Genomic DNA, 23,732 nt, shown 5'->3' with positions numbered 1-23,732 from the left:
CTACTTCTCTAATGACCATTTTTGATGTCATAGTCAGTAACTGAATTGACAAAATGTTCATAAATGCCCAAATTAAAAGAAATAATTTGTGTTAAAACATTAAATGAAGTTGACTAATTCATATCTATACACAGTGGGGAATATAATGCCTGGAGGATAGAATGATTAAAATAACTTCCGGTACCTTGGTGAGGGTCTCCATGGTGAGTGACCACTCAGTGACCAGTTCATCCCAGCAGGTAAGAGAGGAGAGGACGCAGAGGAGGTCGTCCCACAGTTCTCTGCTGATGTAGACGTTTAAGTTCCCCTTAATCCAGGCTACTATCAGCGTCTGTGCAGAAAGAGGGGGAATGACATGACAGACAGCTATATTAGAAGCTCTCTTCTCATTGAAACTAAATACTAGTCAGCTGGGTCATACCTGGACACTATTAAACTTCATTAAAGGGATAGTTTGCATATTTTGAAGAGGGGTTGTATGAGGTGCTTATCCATAGTTGGTGTATTACCTACAGTACAGTAGATGACGATCGGCACGCCCCCAGTTTGGAGAAACAGTATGGATAAGTACCTCATACAACCCAACTCAATTCAAAACATCCAAACTATCCCTTTAAGGTGTTCCGAAAAATCATTTTTGGTAAATAATACAATCCCAAGCATAATAGAAAGTATGTTAGACATAGAAATTGAAAAGATGAAGGCAGCTGAATACTTGAGAGCCCAAGATCATATAAACTACTCCTTCATTAGGTGATTACAACATCTGCATGAAGGCATCCCGTGCTTTTACATAATACAGACTGATAATAGACAAAGTACATCTTTATTAAATCTGTCTTTGTTAAGTATTTAGAGCACCATATGCCAGTTTGTCTCCCAGAAGCTGTGTTGCTGTAAACAATAGCAATCTTCTCATGACTGCAACAGTGTTCCTATTCATTCATTCTTCATTTATGTACCACAGAGACTACTCTGTCTCCATCTACCACAAAAAAAAACTTTATGTTTGGTACGCAGGAAGAAAAATCTGACCAGTTTGATATAGTGATACCAATGTACCTGAAAGATAGGTCCAGCCAGTCTGCCTGACAGTGTGAAGTTCTTCTTGCCCTGGGGCATGATGGATGGAGGTCTTTTCATCACCGACTCCGTCACCCTCAGCAGAACCAGCAAGACCTGCTCCCTACAAACAAATACATTCAAAAGCAAGCAGATGTGACGGAACATTCAACAACATGATTCTACTGAAGTGTATTTAGATTGCGCTACATAGTGTCTCCCAGTCTACAGTGTGATTTATTGTGGATCTGGTGTCTTTGCAACTTCTTTTTTTTTTTTACCATGTTTTCTGGTCCATGGTCTCATGCATGACAAGGCTGCGGTAGATGTTCAGGACTCGCTTGCACATGTCGACGTGCTCCTCCAAAAGGATCTTGATGTCGTTGGCTGGTTCCAACAGGAAAACGTTGGAGGAGTGGGTGATAAATACCTGAAAAGGAGAAAAGAAGTTGGGATTTAAAATGGGTCCACAAGCTATTTCTACTGGACGATGCTAGAAGGTGAAGTAAAAACAGCATCAAGACAACTGCAACAAGGAGACAATTGTGTGTATGTATGAAATGGACATACGGCGTCAGAGGACCATTACCTGTAGTGTCGTCTGAACTCCGGCATGAACGCTGTACTCCAGCAATTCACTGTCAATCCCCCTGTTCATTCCCTGAGGATCAGAGAAGAAACACACAGTTAAAGTTAAGTAAAATAACTAGGGCTAATTTCTTTAACGCATTAACGCAATCAATCTTTCAGAGGTTGTGGCGGGTTCAGTTTTAAAGCTAGAGTGACAATCCTGATATCTTATGAAACTAAAAAAAATTCATTGGTACCAACCATGTCATACTAGCTTGTCACAAAAGAGCCTAAATTACATTCCAAACTAGGCTACATTTTGGCGAGGAAAAACTTGCATGGCCATTTTCAAAGGGGTCCCTTGACCTCTGACCTCAAGATATGTGAAAATGGGTTCTCTGGGTACCCACCAGTCTCCCCTTTCCAGACATGCCCACTTTATGATAATCACATGCAGTTTGGGGCAAGTCACAGTCAAGTCAGAACACTGACAGCTGGTGTTGCCTGTTGGGCTGCAGTTTGCCATGTTATGATTTGACGTTATTGTTATGCTAAATGCAGTACCTGTGAGGGTTTCTGGACAATATTTGTCATTGACTGTGTTGGTAATGGACTTCCAAAAATAAATATAAACGTTTTCATAAAGCAATTTGTCACTAAAAATAACCTAAACATATACAGGCAAATACACACGGTCTCTTCTCTTAAAACTAGGCTGACACAAATTGAGTATTTGCTGTTTCCAATCAAAATAAATGTTTACTTTACTTGACTGTACAGCACAGTACAGACACAGATTACAGTTTTCCAAGGCCAGGATTCATAATATGAAGTCCCATCTAGAAGTCTGCTGCCCTACCCAGTAAATTAAATCAGCCTTTCTTTTATTTTGAGACAAAGTCAAAGCCCCCTCTGTTAGAGGGCAGGTCAGACATAGTTAATCCCTACATAATAGATCTGTTCTGATCTGTCCGGCCTACCTTTACTTTAAACATTTCAGGATTATATTACTGACTTCACGTAATTCCTCACCTCATCCTCCTTGTCTCCGAGCTGAGAGCCTGAATCCAGGCTGCCGGTTGTGGGATAGGGGCCCTCCTCTGGCTCCTTCATAAACACTGGCCTGTCCTCCATGGCGATCCACTCCTGGTAAACACGCACCACTTTACGCATCGCGGCAGCTTCGCACATGGGAAGGAGAAATGCCTATAGATAGATAGATAGATAGATAGATAGATAAAAAGCTAGTTGTAAAAGATCAAGTGACTTGTACATGGACATATTGTATTAAGAACAGAAAAACAGGTGGACATATGACACTGCACATTAAATTTAATATTAGAAAAACACCAACTAGATCCACTCCAACTGTAGACACAACTCTTACATTAAAGGTTTAACACACTGGAACTGTCAGTTACAGAACGCCCCCCACTCCCTAAAAAAAGCTATTTCTCCTTCACCTGTCTAAAGATCTCAGTGATGAAGTTGACGTTGGTTCTGGAGCAGGTCAGTACTCTCCTCACCACCTCCATGTCCGTGAGCTGCTCTTCATCCATGGAACAGAGCGAGGAGGAGCTGGGCTCCCTCTCTGTCAGCGTGGATGTGTTGGAGTGGCTTTGTTCAGGCTCATTACCAGCCCCCAGACTCCCAGACAGCCCCAGGCTGCCTCCGCCCGATCCAGATGAGCACCCGCTGCCTTCGAGGTGGCTGTCGGACCGAATCCCGCCTCCGCCGCTGTCGTCTGAGCTGCCTGCAGAGCGAGCGGCCAGTCCGGCTGCTGCTCGCTGGAGGGGGAAATTTGCGCGTTAGAGAAATCTGAATATAATGTCCCATGTAAATATTTATGGAGAGTTTTGTCATCTATTAATTACTTGATTAATGTTAATATAATGAAGTGACAAGGAACTTTCCAGGAACTTGAACCATACTTGGCACATGCTGTCTAATTGCAAACTATGTATGTGTTAACCTGTATGTTCTTGGGGACGATCTCTCCCTCTGTTCCTGGGATGTGTGCGTTCGTGTTGGGCCGTGGCTCGAGCCAGAAGGAAACCAGCCAGCGGATGAAGATGACTCGGGCCTGGAGGAAGCTCTCCTTGGTGCAGTACACGGTCTCACCCCCGTCTTGCTCCCTGCGCACCACACTGTAGTAGGGCTTAGAACGCATCGGAGGCACGTCTGCGGGGAGAGAGGAAAATCTTCATCTATGTTTGTCTACAACATTACCAGTAGCTATAGAAGATCTAATGTAACTGACCCAGTATTGGGTTGTAGAGACTGGTTTCCATGGCGAAGTTGGGAAAGATGTGAGGAAGGTAAAACTTCCTGAAGTGACCAAAGAGGAAGCTGAAGCCACGTTCGTGGTTCTCTTTATAACGCCACTCAAGAGACTTGGCCTGATGGACAAACACACAAAGACAAACAAGCTTGTGTTATAAAGAGAGCATGACGCACACAGAATAGGGTAAAACGGAGAAGAGCACCATTGTTTTAGGGGAGAATGTTATCAGTGTGTGGATGACTGCGTGTGTGTTTGTGTGTGATAGCAGCAAGAAGAGGAAATACAAGAACAAAGTCTGTATGTGTCAATAAGGGATGACATTTGTATTTGTTAGTGATTCCAGTGAGGGATTAGATGAATACTTAATCTACCAACAAGTTTCTATTAGGACTGTCAAACGATTAAAATAATTAATCGCAATTAATCGCATGATTGTCCATAGCTAATTGCGATTAATGCAAAATGAATCGCGCATTTTTTTATCTGTTCTAAATGTACCGTAAAGGGAGATTTGTCAAGTATTTAATACTCATATCAACATGGGAGTGGGCAAATATGCTTGCTTTATGCAAATGTATGTAATATATTTATAATTGGACATCAATTACCAACACAAAACAATGACAAATATTGTCCAGAAACCCTCACAGGTACTGCATTTAGCATTAAAAATATGCTCAAATCATAACATGGCAAACTGCAGCCCAACAGGCAACAACAGCTGTCAGTGTGTCAGTGTGCTGACTTGACTATGACTTGCCCCCAAACTGCATGTGATTATCATAAAGTGGGCATGTCTGTAAAGGGGAGACTCGTGGGTACCCATTGAACCCATTTTCATTCACATATCTGGAGGTCAGAGGTCAAGGGACCCCTTTGAAAATGGCCATGCCAGTTTTTCCTCACCAAACTTTAGCGTAAATTTGGAGCGTTATTTAGTCTCCTTCTTCAAGCTGGTATGACATGGTTGGTACCAATGGATTCCTTCTGTTTTCTAGTTTCATATGATGTCAGTAGCTTCCCTCTAGCTTTTAAACTGAGCCCGCTACTACTTAAAAAACGCAAGTTTGCATTAATGTTTTAAAGAAATGAGTTAAAACGAATTTGTGTTAACACGTTATCGCGTTAACTTTGACAGCCCTATCTTCTATACAAGATGTCAGTAAATAACAGACCTAATACCTGGTTTCTCCCATATGTTTGTTTATGCATTATTGGCATTAGTGAGGCAACACAACATGTGCAAAAGTGTTAGTAAGGAATGATGATAATACCTGGTTTACCATGTATTTAAGTAGCGCTTCTAAAAAGTAAGCAGTGAGGTCTTCCTGGTTCTTGTCACCTGACTGGGGAGGAACCAGTGGAGTGATCTCTTCTGGGGTAACCTGAGCTGTAAGGGGGGGAAAGCAGGGTCATGTTTATATTACAACAAATACTGCAATACTGCTAATATGTTGCCATTTGTCTGATCTCTGTATACGTTGTAAAAAAAATGTATAGGGTTACAAATCTTATCCAAGGTTTTAGATATTATCAGGTGCAGTGAACGGCTCAATAGATGAATGTTGAGCCCATTTATCAGTGTGACAGACTGTGTGCGAGTGTGTTTCTTCTACTAACTCTCTGTTAAACTCAGCGGTGGGTTGATCAGCGTGTCCAGGGTGCGTGGGGTCCCGTGGCAGAGTGGAGCTGGGAAGCCAGGAATCAAACAGGCAAACATGCAGAGCTGCTCGCGCTCTGCATTACTCTGCAATGCCTGCATCCACAGCAAGAACAAGCGCACGCCTTCACGACGGATCTACGATGTAGATGAGAGATGGAGAAGAGGTATGAGGAGAATCCAAATAAGTTCACGTTACTTGCAGCATTTAGTAAGACCTTAAATTTAGGAAGAGGCTGTACACGTCCTCTTAGGAGGCGGGGAGGATTAGGATCTAGGGGCTAACAATGGATCAGAGCAGTACCTTCAGAGAATTCCCAGTGTGCAACAGCTTTTTGAGGATCAACCCTGAGAGAGAAACACATGTCAGCCTAGTCATTTCAAACCAACAGTGCACAGTGACTATAACGTAAGGTTAGCCAGCTCCAATAACATTAAAAGTTGATTTTAGATACTTTTGTATTGGTTAGAAAAATGAGTTGCCAAACTGCAGTAAAGACATTCTAAGGAAAATATAAGCAGATACAGGCCCTACTTATCCTTTGGGGTGTCAGTGAAGTTAAACAGTTTGATAACCCCAGCACTAACGTAACATACATGCAGGATGAGAGGACAACAACAGCTGCACTGCACCATGCCGCGCAGTCTTCTCTTGCAAAGATTTGTTGGTGACTTTACATGAAAATTAATCATGTGAATGGCCACACTGTCCAAAACTATTTGAACTGGATTCAACACATGGTTTGCTGGGATGATCTGATCTGCTTGTTGAGTGTGGTTTTGTGTGAGTTACCGATGCTGTGGAACTGCCATCGGCTCTGGATTCTATCTGGCAGGAGCTGGAGGATTTTCTGGAGAAAAAAAAAAAGATTCAGATATTCGGGACCATTTTTTGCCATAAGAATTGTAACGGTACGTCATGTGTTATGAGCAGGTTTTATATATTTGCCACTGTCCCATTTATCTTTGTGACAATTAATGAGTAAGGTTTCACTGGTTGGGTGATTCACTGCATGCTGTGGAAGCCTATTTCCGCCAGTAAAAGAAAAAAAAAAGAAAAGAAATAAACTTAGCCTCGTGATGAAAAAAGAAATATCCTGAAAGTCATTAAAATGATAAACTTTCTCAAAATAATTAGTTAGAATCAAAAGAATAAAGACTTAGTATCTCAAAATAATGACTTAATATATCTAAATGTCTTAGTATCTCAAAATATTGACTTAATACCACAAAAAATTATTTAGTATCCATAAAAAATTACTTAGGATTGCAATATGATGACTTAGTATGGTTATAATAATGACTTAGTAAGGCAAAATAATGACTTAGTATCTCGAAAAATTAACTTAATATCACAAAATAATGACTTAGTATCTATAAATAATGACTTAGGATCGCAATATAATGACTTAGTATCTATAAATATTGACTTCATATCACAAAATAACGACTTAGTATCTGTAAATAATTTAGAATTGCAAAATAATGACTTACTATCTCATTCTCATTATTTTGGGATTAAGGGAAAATTTGCGAAAATTTGTCATCATGATGGAAAAAACTGCTATATGTATACATTAAAGTCAGTATGACATTCAGAAGTTATCAATAATTCTATGAACTCTGAATAGTTTATTGTCCATCCTTATTCTAACTGATACCTCCCAGGGAAAACCTATATCAAGCACATTCTTTTATCCAAGTACTCGCTGGACTTGTGCCTTGCCCAGCCTTGTTCTGAATTTAAAGTGTGTGGGGCCAAATGGAGGTCAGTAACACACACACACACACACACTGGCTCTGCTATCTCATCCTGGCTCCTCTGAGCACCGCCACCCAGTTCATTGTTGCTAAATGCCAGTGGTCGGACTCTGAGGTCAATGCCAGCTGGTGCTGTGGTACTGACCAAGACCACCTACACAAAGTTAGAGCTCATGGAATCACAAACACAGTGTTTGGTTTCACATAATGTCAGAACTGAAGTCATGCTGAGAGTTTTCTGTGTTAACTGGAAATTTGCGATGATATTTTAATACCTCGAAGATGAAGAGAATCGAGTCCAGCTCCTCCCTCTGAGACTTGTGACCTGAAACACACAGACTAGCTTGAAAAGAAGGCACAATGATGTGGCTAAATAGCAAATGATACAATGCTTTATTTCTACCATGTGAAAGCTGACCAATCAGAGCTCATCTTCAGTGTTTTGGATGACAGTGAGTAAAACGTACCTTTCTGCTTGAGGCTGACCTCAATGGTGACAAAGTTCTCAAAGAAGACATAGTAGATGTGGGAGTAGTTCACGTCGAAGAACTGTTTCAGCTCAGACGGCTCTGCGTTTTCTGGAAAATGAGACGGGGAAATGAAGCTGACAATTAACTAACATACACACGAGTGGTGTGACTATACTGAAATTTCTTACTCTGATACAACACCTTAAAAAATATTGATATTTGATACCATTTTTGATACCATGGGGAGAAATTTACACAACATTGAGGGCAGAAAATTGTAGTTATTTATTAAAAGATAAATAGCGGCGTGCGTGTGTTTCAACTCGCTGAGAGAGCAGAAAACGCAGCTGGTACCTGTGTATCGATACTGCAGGAAATGTGTATTGAAACTGTTTCAAATATTCAGTATTGATATGTATCAATGCTTTGATATTTTTGACAACACAAACACACACACTCTCAGGAGAAGAACATAAAGGTTAACTCAAAACTGTCCACAAAATTGTCCTCGATTTCTCCAGAAATGTAAACGTTCCCAGTCCTGACAACAGCGTTCAACACTCGGTTCCATAACCATCTTTATTTTCATTCCTCACATCATACGTTCTCTCTAAGCTAGCAGCCCCCATTAGCCATACGAAAACATCGAATGTGCTTCTGAACTTGACCCCCACATGTCACTCTGTTAACTCTCATAAGTCAGAGAAAAACAGAAAAATTAAATAAATTATAGCAACAAAAACATCAGAGGAAAGGGAGACAACTTCACAATAAATATTTAAGTAATCTGTTTTTGAAATAAACAATTAAACCAGTTATAGGTTCTTCTCTATCTATCTTTAGTCAAGGTGTTTTTGAGTTAGAAGTCTTAACACATCTGTCAGAGTGTTGTGAAGACCCCACATTTCGGACTTTTCATCACAGGAAATGCATATGAGCAACCTCACCGCAGCATCTAGGTTCTCTAAATACACTAGTGTCATGTCCTACTGCAGTTAAAAGAGACGCACAGCCCAGTCTGGGTAGCCAGCTACAGTTTCAGATATACTGAATCTGAAGGATGGGATGTTTATCTTTATGTGTCCTGGACTCAATCTCTACGTCAACACCCCAGGAAGGACACACACTGACTCAGACACAGAGACAAAACACACGCTCATACTGAGAATACAACCACCACTATAGTTCAGGGTCAAAAGTGAAAGAAAATACACAAGCAAGGAGGACATTAGGCTATGCTACGCACATGCACAAGTACACATACGCACACTCAGAAGAGCCTCTGGCTTTGTTTATATGAAGTCTGGAAGCTGAACTCCTCACACACACACACACACACACACACACACACACACACACACACACACACACACACACACTGAGGCGGTCTGTGTCGATGCCATAGTGGTTGCCCTTGTAAGGTCCTGGTGGCCCAGCTGAGTGGTTTTCTATCTTGTCCTCAGGGCACTGACATTTTTAACACCACATTTCTCCGTACCTGATTGCACATGCCGCCTCTATAGGTGGCTTTTTTTTTTGGACAAAATCCATTATTTGACATAAGTTTGACATAATTGAGTTGACAATTATTAAGTCACCCTTCACATGCATTGACATAAGGCTGGGCAATATGGCCAAAATCTTCTATCACAATATAAGTAATAATTTCATATCTTGATTTACGATATACAGTATTATATCATGATATAGCATGTTTTCTGGTAATTCAATAAATAAAATCGATATGAAATAACCACATGTTAAAGTCTATTTTTGTATACTCCTGTGTGAATTAAATATTGCTTGACAAATGTTTTCTCATTTTAAGAACATAACAGTTTTGAGTGAAATTATAGAGAATAAATGAATAAATAAATATAGGCCTAGCCTATATCGCGATATAAACTATATAGAAAAAATATAATCGATACACATTTTTGTATCGTTTTGACAATATACTGTATATCATCACATTGCCCAGTCCTTCATTGACATTGCAATATTGGGTACTGGCACTGGTTCAGACCTCAGATGTTTGAGTCCACGATAACCAGAGCTACATTTACCTACTGTTCTATATCACAGTCAACAAGTGTGAACCAGCAATCTATAAAATGACCTGCTTTACTCTGAGGTTTCCATAATGGTCTGGTTTCTGTTTTTACCCAGACTACAACTACACTGTGAATAAGAAAATGCCCTTAAAACAGTATTTTCCGATTACCTTACTTGAATAAGTGCTTTTGCAAACTTTTAAGTGAAACAAGTTCCTTAAGGAATCGTCATGGTAGGACCAGTTTGAGGACCAGACTTTTAATAATGGAAGGAAATTCTGACCTTGTAATTTGATATAGAGGTGGCATCTTCTGTCATTATAGACTGAGCTTAATAGCTTGTAAACACAATACCATCTAGTTTAGGGATGCACCGATACCGGAATGGATATCGGGCCGATACTGACTCAAATAGCTGGATCGGGTATCTGTGACAACGGGGCCGATCTATTCAATGCAATTCTATGTTTATATACTATATACATTAAATACTGGAAGTTGTATTCCTATTTAAGTTTATACCAATTTGTTGCTGCATTAAAAAGGTTTACAAATCGAATTGTAATCCCTATTCATTTAGAAGATTTTTTACCAAGTTGCTGGTGTATGATTTTTCATTTTAATAACAAAGAACAATTAAATACATTTATAGCTAAGTATTTATTGGTCACATTTTGCTTTACAAAGTTACGAAAGCAATGTTTAAGTCAAGCCTGATGTTGCCCAACACATAACAGAATGATTCCACTCACTTCCACACAGTGAGGCATACAGCTTATTCATTAAACACTGGTATCGGATCGGATCTCTGTATCGGCCGATATCCAAAGCCCAGGTACCGCTATCGGTATCGGGACTGAAACAGTCGTATCGGTGCATCCCTAATCTTGTTTAGACGATGGCTAGATTATTAACTTCAATATAAATGTAGTCAAGGTTTAGTTATTACCCTAAACATAACTGTGGGGCCAGCTATTTGTTACGGCATCAACCACAGGGCCAAACAGTCCTCGGAATCAGTTACTTAATAACCTGATTGCATCAAAGGGATTGCAAAGCGATGAAATTGCTTCTTGTTGAATCATTCTTGCAGATAAGTTATTCTATTACGAAACTTTAAAAAAAGTATCCAACACTCTTCATGCTCACTCTCTGATTCCTACTATGGCAGAGGTAAACATTTTTGAGTCTTGTTTTAGGGTAAAGAAAGCTGGTCAGTCAGTTTTTTATGAGAATGACCACTACACAAACAACATCAGCAACAAGTGATTCATGTTGTGTGGGGTATGTTATTTAGCCTGCTTGCTCTCTAAAGTTAGTGGCATTGCTCTAGTTCTTATCAGTGCTGCAACTAATAGTGCCCGTAAGGATTTTCTTCAAGTGGTGGTCATCTGGCACCATGATTGTGAAAACTGCGTGGTTAGCTATTGTTCAGCTGTCTGAGTAGTCCTTCTCAAACAATGTGACTGCAAGTGTGTTTATGTGTGCGTCTCTGTGATTTGTTATCAAGGTCCTGTATTCCCCATAGAGAGCAGAGATGGGCACACCCCTTTCCTTCTATGTCTGGCACACGCGCGCGCGCGCGCACACACACACACACACACACACACACACACACACACACACACACACACACACACACACACACACACACACACACACACACACACACACACACACACACACACACACACACACACACACACACACACACACACACACACACACACAGCCCAGTTTGTAGCTCTTACAATAGAAACAGGAAGTTGAGCTACTGTACTGGACATAGAGAGGAAATAGTAGAGGCTGTTTCCCTCTCAGGTCAGTGACCTTTGTGTGTTTGTGGGTGTGTACATGTGTGAGAGCAAGTGTGTGCCAGTGAAAGACACACACACACACACACACACACACAGTTGCCGACAGTTTATACCCTTAGGCGGTCAGACTACTGAACAGTAGCATTAAATGAATGCAGTGCAGATAATTTTATTCTCAGGTATTGTCTTATTTATTGTAGTATTTATCTAGTGTACTATTTATAGATTTTAAGGGCTGAGAGAGAGCCAGGGTAAAATGCATTTCATTGCATTTCACTGTACTTTTAAATGCATATGACAAATAAACTTGAAGAGCATTTTTACACTCTCTCTCTTACACACACACACACAAATCACAGAGGCACTCACAAATCCATCACTTATTCATACCCATTACCCAACCATCCTCCCTATTCTCCAACACATTCAAAACACTAAAACTGCTATTGCGTGTGTAACACATCTTAACACATGTTTTAAAAAGAAAACACTCAGCTTTTCTCACATACAAAGTCTTTCTCCAGCACTGAGACACACCCCTACAGAAATCACAACAGCCTCACTAGCAGAGAATACCAGAACCGAGATTGTATGCAGACTGCTTCATACACATGTTATCACACAGGTAATAAAACATGAACAGTACATCCGATTCTCCTCTATGCAAATACCTGACAATGTAATGGACCTGCCACTTACACAGTGTAAAGCACGTCTCTAAACCCTTTTCTACCTCGATAGATTATGATGACAGCAGCTACCGCTAGCATCATGTACATTTAAACAGCTTTCCTATACACACAAGGCTCATTACTGCCCATCATAGTCATTCTGAGGGAGAAATAATAGTGATAACAAAGGTGAAAAATGAGAACAACTGATCAAATGATGTGCAACTGACTACAGGTGAGGTGCCGAATTGATGAGTAGATGCAAAACAATCTGAAATGGTCTTAAAGTTAGCAATAAAAAGGCTGCGTCTCTGTTTACATGCGAGGAAACCCTTAAATTGGTGATTTTCTAGCTGGAGTTTGGTGTGACAGACTGGCACGTATAAGCTAACCTGTTAGCTGCTCAATCATTGTGTTTTTAACTTACCTATGACTATTCTGAGATGTTTCAACCTCGTCAACACGTCCTTCTTTGGGTCCAACACTTTCTGTGTTGATTTCTTGACGTCCCCATGAGGCTTTTTGGAGAACATTCCTGGAGCAGGAGAAGACACAAGATAGACAGCGAGGAGGAGCTAACGTTAGCTGTGTTAAACAGCGTTAATCTTTAATCTATAACGACAGACTGCTGCTCCTGGATCATTTACTAACGCTCCGCAGCAGCACGGGATATATCAGTGGGTAAATGTAGTCGGAGCATTGTGTTTAAACTAAGATAAATATGTAAAACGTAGCGGAGCGAAGCATCCATCCATCGCACCTCCTCCCTTCTTCCACAACAGTCCTCCGCAGCCTGACGGCCAAAGCTAGCTGTAGCTCCACCACGGCCTATTGAAGGAGGCTCGGACACGCGTCAAATCTTAAGGGTTTGACGCATGCGCAGTAAAATCTGCGGAAATTGTGCCAATCTTTTTATTTATTTTTTTATTTTATTATTATTTCAAAATGACAGTATCCATAGTAACAGCAGAAAACCTTAAACACATTTACATACAAAAGAAGCATAGCGGAAACATAAACAAAGAGCTGTAACAAACATAAAAGGACAACAGAAATGAAACAAAACCAACATAAAATAATAATAATAAAAAACACAATAAAAATAAATAAATAAATAATAATAAAAAAAGACCACGCGAGAGTATGACAATAATTTCACTTAAAACGTTAAAGATATTGCATACATACCCCTGTATATTTTCTTAATATACCCTTGTACAAAGTATTTCCTCATTATAATTGTAATGTAAATGTAATGTAAATGTAAATTGAGCCAGTTACACTGCGCATGCGTCATACCCCACCCCAGGACCCGGATGTCCGCCCGTTACCTTTAATATGCCTTGAGCTCTGCTGCTCACTAGAAAACATCATGGCGGAGGAGGGAGGAGGGAGGAGGGAAAACAAACTAATGGATACCAGAGACATTCAACATAGTTGAACATTAAGCTAACTTTGGCTATCCAGTGTGAAATATATCATATAAGACTGATACATAACTGTAATAAACTCCTGACTCCAACAGCGTTTCCAGCGTTACTGCCGTTAAAGTTTAGAACGCGTTTCAACAGCTCTGCTCGAGCTCTCAACCTCAATCTAAAGGGCTGATGGGTAATGTAGTTTACAGCTGGTTGTGAGACCTTTAGCCTGTGAACACTGGTGATACAGAAAACTAGTTTTTCAGCACTCACAAGCATAGGATCTGGTAGGTCATCAATCAGAACAGATATAATCAATGAAATATTCCTCATAATGTATAGGATGGAAATGAAAGGCACAGGTACACGATGCTGCCTAACTGTGTAAGTGTCTGAAATATATTAATTATTTATTTTTTTAAATATTTTTGTGAATCCTACAAGTTCTTTTAACATGGTCATGGAGCATATATACTGTATATTTGTATTCTGGGGGTATCGTTCCTATGCAGAGGGTAGTTTAGTTTATTAATTGACTACACTGAGGGTGTTTTATATTTTAATAATTTATTTATTTATTGTGTTGAGTTGAATGTGCTACTTATTTTGTACTGTAATTACCTTGTGCCTTTTCTACCTTTTTTCTTTTCTTAAAGCTGACTCGGTGTAAACTGCTCAGAATTCCAATGTACTTAGGTGCAAATGGCAAATAAAACTCTTGAATCTTGAATCTGGGTTCCTGCTCATGTTGGTTAGGAGGGAAATGAGCAGCTAGATATTCTGGCCAAACAAACACTCAGAATTAAGAATATTGAATTACAAGTTCCATTAAGTAAAGCTGAGGCTAAACCATTCATCAAGACATATGCACAAACAGTATGGCAGGAGTACTGGGATGATCAGGAAACTGGAAGGCATCTGTACATTATACAAAAACATGTTGGAGCAGGGAGAAAGGTGGGCTGGAAAAGAAGGTAAAGAAAATGTCATCACTCGACTGAGAACCGGACATACAGGTCTAAACCATACATTTTATAGAATAGGCAAGCACCCAACTGAGAAATGCACACATATTACAATCAACCAGAAACTGCCGAACATGTACTGATACACTGCAGGAATTACAGTATCCAGAGGAATCACCTTTTACAGTCACTAAGGAAGGCAAAACATCAGGACTTTTCATTGTCAGGTCTATTGGGGAATACAGCAGATAACATATACTGTGAAATGATTAAGTTTTTATGAAAAACTGATTTAGTTAAACAAATCTAGAGTTTTCCTGATTATTATTATTATTATTATTATTTTTATTTTTTATTATTATTTTTATTTTATTAAATTGTATTTATTATTTTATTATTTTATTTAGTTTCTGCACAATCTCCTGTTCCACACTCCAGTAGTCCAGATGGTGGCGGTAACGCACCTCTAAGATGGTTTGCCAACCGCCAATAAACACCGAAGAAGAAGAAGAAGAAGAAGAAGAAGAAGAAGAAGAAGAAGAAGAAGAAGAAGAAGAAGAAGAAGAAGAAGAAGAAGAAGAAGAAGAAGAAGAAGAAGAAGAAGAAGAAGAAGAAGAAGAAGAAGAAGAAGAAGAAGAAGAAGAAGAAGAAGAAGAAGAAGAAGAAGATGAAGATACAGGAAACTACAACTCCCAGCAGTAATAAGAGCGCCCACTCTGATTTGTTTTTAGCTTAGCTGGGACACACGAGTTAAACTGTAACCGAGGGAAACATAAGTCCAAGCTTCTTTTGCTTTTCTTTAAACATTCTCGCAAACGTCCTGCGCCTCCCCGTCTGGTGAGTTATGGTTTTAATTTGAAGCTTCCTTGTTAATAAATGTAACAAGTCGAGCTAATCTTGCTTTGCTATCTAACTATGCTAACATGCTAACGTGATGCTAACTAGATGTGTTGTTATTGTTTATTTGTCTTGTGTAGTGATTAAACATGTAAACAACTAGATCTTTTTTTAATTGGTTTGCGTGAATAACATTCAATAGCAAATCTCAAGTAATAACGTTATAATAAAGCAATCTAGAGGGCTTCAATCTTGTTAGATAGAAAGAATAGAATAGAAAGCTTTATTGTCATTGTATTAAATACGAGATTCACAGTTGCCACTTCTGATCATTGTGCTTTAAAACAAATACTTGACGAGACTAAACGAGGCAGATAAAACATATAACAGGTAAAAACACACACAGTTATAAAGCAAATAAAACAGGTAAAGTAGATGTAATAAATGAATATAAACAGAAGTGTTACACTAGAGGTATAAAGTATAAAATATAAAAATAGATGTAATGTAAACAGAGGTAATTGCACTTGTAAAATAGGTAGAGTAGATGTAATAAATAAAATGTAAACAAATGTAGTTGCACTTGAGGTGTATATTGCATCAAGGATATATTGCACAGTCAAATGTATTTCACATTCAGTGTATTAATATTGCACAGATTGTGCAGGTTGTGACGTAACAGTATTTCCCACAGTAGTTCAGATATAATTTTCCAATTTGAACCACCATAACAATAAAGATGAGTGAAGAAATACATATGTATAAAAGATCCTTCAGTGGGAATATAATTTCAGTGGCTACCCCACATCACTACCAGCATTTGGTAAATGACAATGGGGATATTACACAATCAAATGGATGGAAAAACAGAAATGTAGAATTATTTATAAATAACGAATCTAAGTGATAAACTGATACTTGAAGGGTGGGGTTTTGCTTTTTGTTTGTTGCTACTGCAGTCATCCTACAACCCTAAGATTATTTTTTAAGAAATTGTATAATCATATTCGGTGGAAAGAAACTAAATTAATGTGTTCAGCAAGTCATTTTTAATTATTTTTTAATTACTTTGAACTACCAAGTCGTTTCAGTTGTCATGCCTGCATCTAAACAATCAAGCAATATGTTAATAAGCATGCAGCTGTATCTGTTGTAGGTAAAACTGCCGAAAGAGCCTGACATTGTCTCTCTCTATCCAACACTACCAGTCTGGAGCTGACTTGCCACCATGCCGGTGCACCGTGACCGGGAGAAGAAGGAGAGCACAGCAGAGGAGATGGAGGTGGAGGAGCATGAGCAAGAGGCGTCCAGCTCAGAGGAGGAGGATTCTGATACCTCCTCCGTCTCCGACGATGGAGACAGCTCTGGTGAGAAAGCCTGAAACAAGGGGAAAATGAGCACAACATTCTTATTCAAATTAAAAGAAACATTCTGATAAAAGTAGTTGCTGTCAAATGTTGACTGGACATCCCCACTCAATGAGTTGCTCATCCTTGAGACACTGTATATTTACAAATCTTGTATAGCTGGCAGACACATAACCTAGCAGAAATACCAGGTTTTGCTTCCATATCAGCTCCTGAGAGAGCTTCCTTCTTCCATCACAAATCCACTTTATAATCCCGAGGTGTTTGTGTGTCTGTCTTTATCATGTTCCAGAAATGGATGAGGAGGACTGTGAGCGGAGGAGGATCGAGTGTCTGGATGAAATGTGCAACCTGGAGAAACAGTTCACGGATCTCAAAGACCAGTGAGTGCTGAAATAGATTTTTGTCAAGTTTATCTTTGTGATTTTGAAATTTGAAAATGTTACAAAAAGTCATTCATAGGAATTAGTTATGGCCGTAGTTCCACCTGTGTTTTCTGTGTGCAGGCTGTATCACGAGCGTCTCAGTCAGGTGAACAGCAAGCTGACAGAGGTGGAGGCTGGCAGGGCAGCAGAGTACCTGGAGCCTCTGGCTGTGCTGCTGGAGAACATGCAGGTCCGCACCAAGGTGGCAGGTAAACATCAACTACACACAGACACACTCATGAAGTCTAACACACACTCAGGTCTCTTTATTCACTCTCTCAGTGTGTTTCCCTCTGCCTTTGTCAGGTATCTACAGAGAGTTGTGTCTGGAGTCTGTGAAGAACAAGTATGAGTGTGAGATCCAGGCAGCATGCCAGCACTGGGAGGTCAGACACGCATACATACACACACACACACACACACACACACATTTAATTACCTTAATTATTCAGAATTTGATTTGAATTTAAGTGAGTGTTATTTAATCTATGTGCTTGGTGGTTTATGTACATATTCAGATGTATGCTTGTGTGTTAGATTTGATTGTTTTTTCTAATATTGTGTCTATGCTTTTGTGTGTGTGCGTGCAGAGTGAGAAGCTGCTGCTGTTTGACACAGTACAGAGTGAACTGGAGGAGAAAATCAGAAGACTGGAAGAAGACAGACACAGCATAGATATTACATCAGGTGATGCACACAGAGCACAATTGATAAATTATAAAGAAATAAATTTTAATTACAGTAATAAGAGCACACTACATGCATCCAGCGTTTATATTATATTCAATGCATGCGCAAAAACATTTGAATCTGTCTCTCTCTCTATCAGAGCTGTGGAATGACGAGTTATCAGGAAGGAAGAAGAGAAGAGACGCTTTGAGTCCAGATAAGAAGAGGAGACGGCCTTCGGTGGTGTCTGATATCCTTCTGCTGTTAATACCTCTGTTGCACATGGATACTACTTAGTATTTATACTGCTGCTTCTATAAATCCCAAACGCTGCTATCTAGATGTGTCTCTCCCTGTGGTACCGACCTTAACTCCGCTCACGTCCATATATTGTTTACATGCTGCCTGACCTGGACATCCTGGAGGACTGGACAGCTATCAGAAAGGTGTGCAAATGTGTCTGTTGATATTCAGAGCTGTGTCTTTGTCCCCTTGATGTATATAGGCATCTTTTAACAACCATATGTGTGTGTTGTCTTCCAGGCTGTGGCCACACTGGGTCCTCACAGAGGGAAGGCCGACTCGGACAGCCCTGTGTTCCCATTCAGACAAGACAGAAGCAGGCCAATTCTCAACTGCTGAGGAAAACACACACACAGTCACATATTACGAAGCACACTCAAAACACACACACAAGGACCGCAAACACATATATTGACACGCATGGTAGCATTCACTTCCGCATGCATGAACATTTATCTCTGAATCTTCCCACTATCCACTACACTCCTCTGCTAACGGCGACACCAGTCGGTAAGCTGCCTCTCGTGCCAGCAGGCACACACTATAAGGACTCGCGGGTTTGAATCCCTTTAAACGACAACAGGAATAGAAGCATAATTTCCTCTGACAGTAGTTAGTTACCAGGACTTTCTATGGAGGAAAAATGATACCCAGACTGATGTCTGCTGAAACCACTGAAACTCATTCCAGTATTCATTACATTTCATTTTCTTGTTAGAAGTTAATTTTTTGGAAATTACTGCCTGCCCCAGATTTGTGTTGTGTAAAAACACAGATGTATCACTGGACACTAAGGCTGGGCGATATGGAGAAAATCATGGTATTTTTGACCAAATACCTCAATATTGATATTGAGACGAAATTGTAGGGGTTAACTATTTTCACAAAATATTTACAAAATTAGATTTTTGATTAATAATCATCAGTAATGTGGATATAATGACTAAGCTAGAACAGTCTGGTAAGGCTAAACTAAAGTAAAGCAGCCTTTAAAACAAGGAAAAGACCACACTTATGCAATATTACGATATTCCGGTATCCAAAATCAAGACAATATCTAGTCTCATATCGCATCGGCCACCGTAGCTCTCCAACACGGGAGAGGCTTCAGTTGGTTGCAATCTCCTCTCCTCAGCGCTAGATACTGCCAGATCCTACACACTGGACCTTTAAATCCTGTTTACATGTGTACTACAGGTGCCACATTTTAGATTGAAACGTTTGAAATTGTCGCCTCCTAGAATTTAGTATTTGGTAAGAGTGCCATTGTCTTTACACATTAAGGTAGTCCGACAGTGTGGTCTAACTGGATTTATTTGATGTGTTCACAAAGATAAAACGAGCGTGAATGTGACCACCATCAAGCATTGCGTTTGGCTTTGATTTTGGCATTGTCGGCAGGACTTCCAGCTGAACTTTAGTTAACAACACGCCAAGTACACTTGCCTAGATTTTATATTACACGTTTTACAATTAGCAAGCTCCGTTATCTGACATGGATACCATTTAACAAAGTCACATGGAGAGTTTTTAGCAATTGTTAGCAGCGCTGCATTCACCAACAGTTCAAGAGCCTTTGCAAACATTTACGTTTGAGTTTTATGTGGCGATACTGGAGCTTTTAGAAGGTTTTCTTTCATGGAGTATTCAAACCAGGAAGTTACATGCTCAGTGACAAAGTCAAGGAGAACAAAATTATTGAGTGTAATTGTAAGCATTGAGATTTTTAATCTTAATCCTAGAGGGTTATTGACAAAGCTTCCAATGACATATGGGGAAATACTGGTTTATATACAGTATGAACCTGGTCGATTGTGCCATGAAATATTTAAAATGTTTGTACTTTTTTTTACGTTGATCAGTTTAAACGTCTTGTATGAGGCTAATAATTACTTTTTGTTATGGTGTTTTTTAATAGTTAGGTGGTGATCATATGACAGTTTTGTTGTTTCAGAGAGCATCCACAGTGCCTACTTTACTTTTGAAGTAATTTCATGCTCATGTTCTGTCATTTTAGTGGTGCATCTTGCATTTTTAAGAGTTACAGTTTGGTTGCAGTGATTGAGTGGTTGAGACAAACTGAGTGATAGCAGTGATTAAAATGCAAGATTAGGCAAAAGTTATTTCAAGATCGTGTGTGCATATAAGACGGACCTGGTCATCACATTCAGAAAGGAATAATACTTAGATTTTTCTGAAATAATACTTCTTAGATTTAGCAATCTAAATATAATCTATCATCCAAATTCAAGGAGGTGGACACTGACATTTTAGGCTTTAACTCACTCTTTTCAAACCACCAGTGGAGCGTAGCAAAAATGGGGATTTTTCAGTAGATCCTCTTCTAGACCATTTACAGTGTTTAAGGGATACCTGGGCATTTTGAATCTTTTTTTTCCTCACCAAACACTTTTATGAAATCCTATATGTTTGTTAACATAGCTGGTTATTTTCACGTGGATCATCACCTAAAGTCTTTAATTACCACTACATCACGGCAATTGCAAACCAGCGTCAATAATGCAATGAGTCATGGTAACCATAATAATAAATTTATTTTATAATAACTGAGTAACAGCATATGAAAAGTTAAAATACCAAGGTATCCCTTTAAAGCAGGTATCACTGTTACATTCTCTTTTTACGCATCTACCTCTTCCGTCTGTCGCTCGCTCTTTAAAGAACAATCCACGTTTGCGTTATTACTCCTGAACATGAAAATGCTTCCATCTTTACAAACCATCCCGACAACAGTTGATTCAGTCTATTACTGGTTTATATGCAGATTTTGTTTTTTTTAAAAGTCTACTGTGATGATGTAATTGTACAGACGGGGAAGGAACCAAACCGTGTCCTTCTAAATCAAACCCCACCATTGAATCTTCTTCTGTTTATAAAGGATGATGAACAAACTGCCATTTAATAGTATTGATTTTTATAAACAGAGGTTATTGAAGATAAAGGTGGTGGGGATGTTAGAGATTCAAATCAATATTTTTTTGACAGTTAATGTTAAATACTGTGTCAGGTACAGTTGTGTCTTTCTTGTTGATGATGTGGGCTGGTTTTAAAATTAAAAGTTGTTTTATAAGTACTTTGTGGTGTCTCTGTTAACTGTATTTTTAGCGATAAAGACAGAAAGGCTTAGGTGAGTGCTTTTATGGTTTACATTACAGTAAAAGTGCTGCCAGACCAAGGGGAGCCTCTGTATTTATATATTATATATATATATATATTAGCGATAACCTCACTAATAAGAATTAAATATTTAACAGCTTTCCATAACAGTGTTTACGGAGTGCTTTACAGGGCCTAAAGACAACGTATAAAAAGGAGGTAGTGGCTGATGCAGGAACTAATGAGGAGGCCAAACCTGCCGGGATGTGAGAGGACTTAACGCCAAGTATATATTCTCCTAATAAAATTACTATTGATCACACTTCAGAGCATTTTTTGCTTTAGCACAGCACATCTCACTGACCACAGTGTATGGAATCACTCAGCAGTGATGAATGATGTAATGGCATATCACTTATCATCTCATTAGTGCACTCAAGGCTGTAGGAAGCACTGTAGGAAGTATAGTTTGCACCTTCAGTCTTTTCTACTCTCCCTAGTAAAACAGAACTATTTAAGTTACATGCATGAAAGAGCCAACTTAAAAAATGAATAATCACTTCATCTTTGCACACACCGCTTAACGTAACTGAGTCCTTTAGTTTAGTCTCGGGTAGATCTCTTAATCATACAAGGCCGTTATAAACAGGATTTGTCAGCCTGGTGGAAACCACAATGACCTCAACAGACACTGTGGTTTGTAAAAATATTTAGATTGCATTAAAGAGGACCTATTATGCTCATTTTCAGGAGCATACTTGTATTTGGGGTTTCTACTAGAACATGTTTACATGCTTTAATGTTCGAAAAAACAATTTACTTTTCTCATGCCGGCTGTGCTGCAGCTCCTTTTCATCCTGTCTGAAACGCTCCGTTTGAGCTCCTGCCCACCTGATTGGTCAGCTGGCCCACTGTCTCACTGTTGTGATTGGTCAACTGAACCAAACTCTTCAGACTCTGCTACAGCTCCTCTCTAACTAGCTTTGTTTGAGGGCGTGCCAAACTAGCCCTCTAGATTAAAGGTCCTCATAAGTGTAGAAATAAAATGATGCGTGTGTGTAAGACAAGCTATATAAAAAACATTTTAAAAATGATTTGTAGGTGACTGCTATTTTTCCTTGACTCGCTTATGCTGCTGAGCACAAATTAGTCATTGAGAAAATAATTACCCACCTGGGAAAAATGTAAAATAAAAGCACTTTTTCCCTGAAAAAAAACATTAATCTTCTTAGACCTTAGGCAGGTGTTATGCAAATGTGTTACTTGGTGACATCACCACGGGACTTCAAGCGAGGCGTTTCAGGAGCAGTGTTTCTTTGGCGTGGACTTTGGGCTTTGTAACCTTGCAAACTTTTACGTGCACAAAAAACTATATAACACACTAAAGGAAAGAGAAAAAGCACATAATAGGTCCTCTTTAAGAAAACTGTGCTTGGTTAGTTAATGCCACACAGCCACAAAATGTTGCCTAATTTTGCCTCTGTTCTTTTCAACCATCAGCAGTCTGTAAAAAAAAATAAAGTCTACTGAATTTCTCTCTAAATTAGTTTGCGCAGTCCATCGTATAACAGCTTGCTCCTAATGTTTGCAACACAGTGGAGAGTGACCGTGACATCACACCCTATATATACTGAGCACGAGCCCAGGTGTGTCTCATCTGACTAACGAGTCCTTCTCTATAGAGAGAGAACACAAGTTGCTATAATAAGCTACTTTCTTTACGCGAGAGACAAATATAAGATCAAAAACACAATTTTCAGAAGTTTAAATTAATAGCTTTAACGATGAAAACCTTGCAAAGTCCACAGGAACGCTAGTGAGATTAAGTTATGATCCACCGAGCGGTGAAAACTACAATAATCAGTTTGACTAACGGCCTTATTTGACCTCTGAAGAATAATTAGGAGAATTTTCCACCACATCAGTGAATTGAAATGACAGTTGCAACTTCCAAGTATGTTAATGCCATACAAGTTTCTATACTATGCATGAGAAAAGACAGGTGTGTCTCATTTTACTAGCCACTCCTTGTCTAGAGGCCCTGCCCTGCAAAATAGAAAGAGATCACACAGGGATAAAGGGACATAAGAAAAAACTTGGTGAGGCAGAAGTGTTAATAGACCTGACTCACAGCAGACTTTGTGTTTGTGTAACTAATAGCATTAATGATGTTAAGCGTCCCACTGTTTGCCAGCATGTAGAATACCAGGACCAGGGAACTGGTTTACCCAAGTAGAATGGCGCCATCATTATTATTAGTTACACCCATGGTTATCCTGCTT

At 39.3% G+C, this 23,732-nt stretch overlaps 2 protein-coding genes across 7 annotated transcripts in view; one reads left to right on the top strand and one right to left on the bottom strand.

Annotated features, from left to right (window-relative positions):
* ralgapa1 (Ral GTPase activating protein catalytic subunit alpha 1) overlaps positions 1 to 13,866 on the bottom strand; it is an 84,620-nt gene extending 70,754 nt beyond the window's left edge. For 2 of the 6 annotated variants that reach the window (XM_074661292.1, XM_074661295.1), the window contains exons 1-16: positions 13,681 to 13,863; positions 12,777 to 12,884; positions 7,805 to 7,915; positions 7,613 to 7,662; positions 6,370 to 6,427; positions 5,881 to 5,924; positions 5,537 to 5,714; positions 5,191 to 5,306; positions 3,893 to 4,031; positions 3,605 to 3,813; positions 3,096 to 3,419; positions 2,665 to 2,838; positions 1,652 to 1,723; positions 1,344 to 1,492; positions 1,063 to 1,186; positions 185 to 331 (exon numbers count right to left, since the gene is read on the bottom strand). In XM_074661292.1, coding sequence (XP_074517393.1) covers positions 185 to 331; positions 1,063 to 1,186; positions 1,344 to 1,492; positions 1,652 to 1,723; positions 2,665 to 2,838; positions 3,096 to 3,419; positions 3,605 to 3,813; positions 3,893 to 4,031; positions 5,191 to 5,306; positions 5,537 to 5,714; positions 5,881 to 5,924; positions 6,370 to 6,427; positions 7,613 to 7,662; positions 7,805 to 7,915; positions 12,777 to 12,884; positions 13,681 to 13,777 — 2,100 coding nt within the window. In that variant the 5' untranslated portion in view covers positions 13,778 to 13,863. Of the gene's footprint in view, positions 1 to 184; positions 332 to 1,062; positions 1,187 to 1,343; positions 1,493 to 1,651; positions 1,724 to 2,664; positions 2,839 to 3,095; positions 3,420 to 3,604; positions 3,814 to 3,892; positions 4,032 to 5,190; positions 5,307 to 5,536; positions 5,715 to 5,880; positions 5,925 to 6,369; positions 6,428 to 7,612; positions 7,663 to 7,804; positions 7,916 to 12,776; positions 12,885 to 13,680 lie in introns of all 6 variants that reach the window. The other 4 variants (XM_074661290.1, XM_074661291.1, XM_074661293.1 and 1 more) reach the window with 4 other exon arrangements.
* Positions 13,867 to 15,428: 1,562 nt separating this feature from the next.
* brms1la (BRMS1 like transcriptional repressor a) lies at positions 15,429 to 21,427 on the top strand. Its single transcript, XM_074660677.1, has 9 exons — positions 15,429 to 15,569; positions 16,778 to 16,936; positions 17,229 to 17,319; positions 17,443 to 17,570; positions 17,668 to 17,747; positions 17,952 to 18,048; positions 18,191 to 18,280; positions 18,412 to 18,476; positions 18,574 to 21,427. Exons 2-9 carry the CDS (start codon positions 16,798 to 16,800, stop codon positions 18,670 to 18,672), a joined length of 789 nt encoding a protein of 262 aa, XP_074516778.1. The 5' UTR covers positions 15,429 to 15,569; positions 16,778 to 16,797; the 3' UTR covers positions 18,673 to 21,427.
* The last annotated feature ends 2,305 nt before the right edge of the window (positions 21,428 to 23,732 follow it).

The sequence above is a fragment of the Sebastes fasciatus genome, chromosome 15 (genome assembly GCF_043250625.1).
Source record: "Sebastes fasciatus isolate fSebFas1 chromosome 15, fSebFas1.pri, whole genome shotgun sequence".
Lineage (NCBI taxonomy): Eukaryota > Metazoa > Chordata > Actinopteri > Perciformes > Sebastidae > Sebastes > Sebastes fasciatus.
The sequence above is the reverse complement of the archived record's forward strand: the minus strand, read 5'-3'. Positions and strand labels throughout refer to the sequence as shown.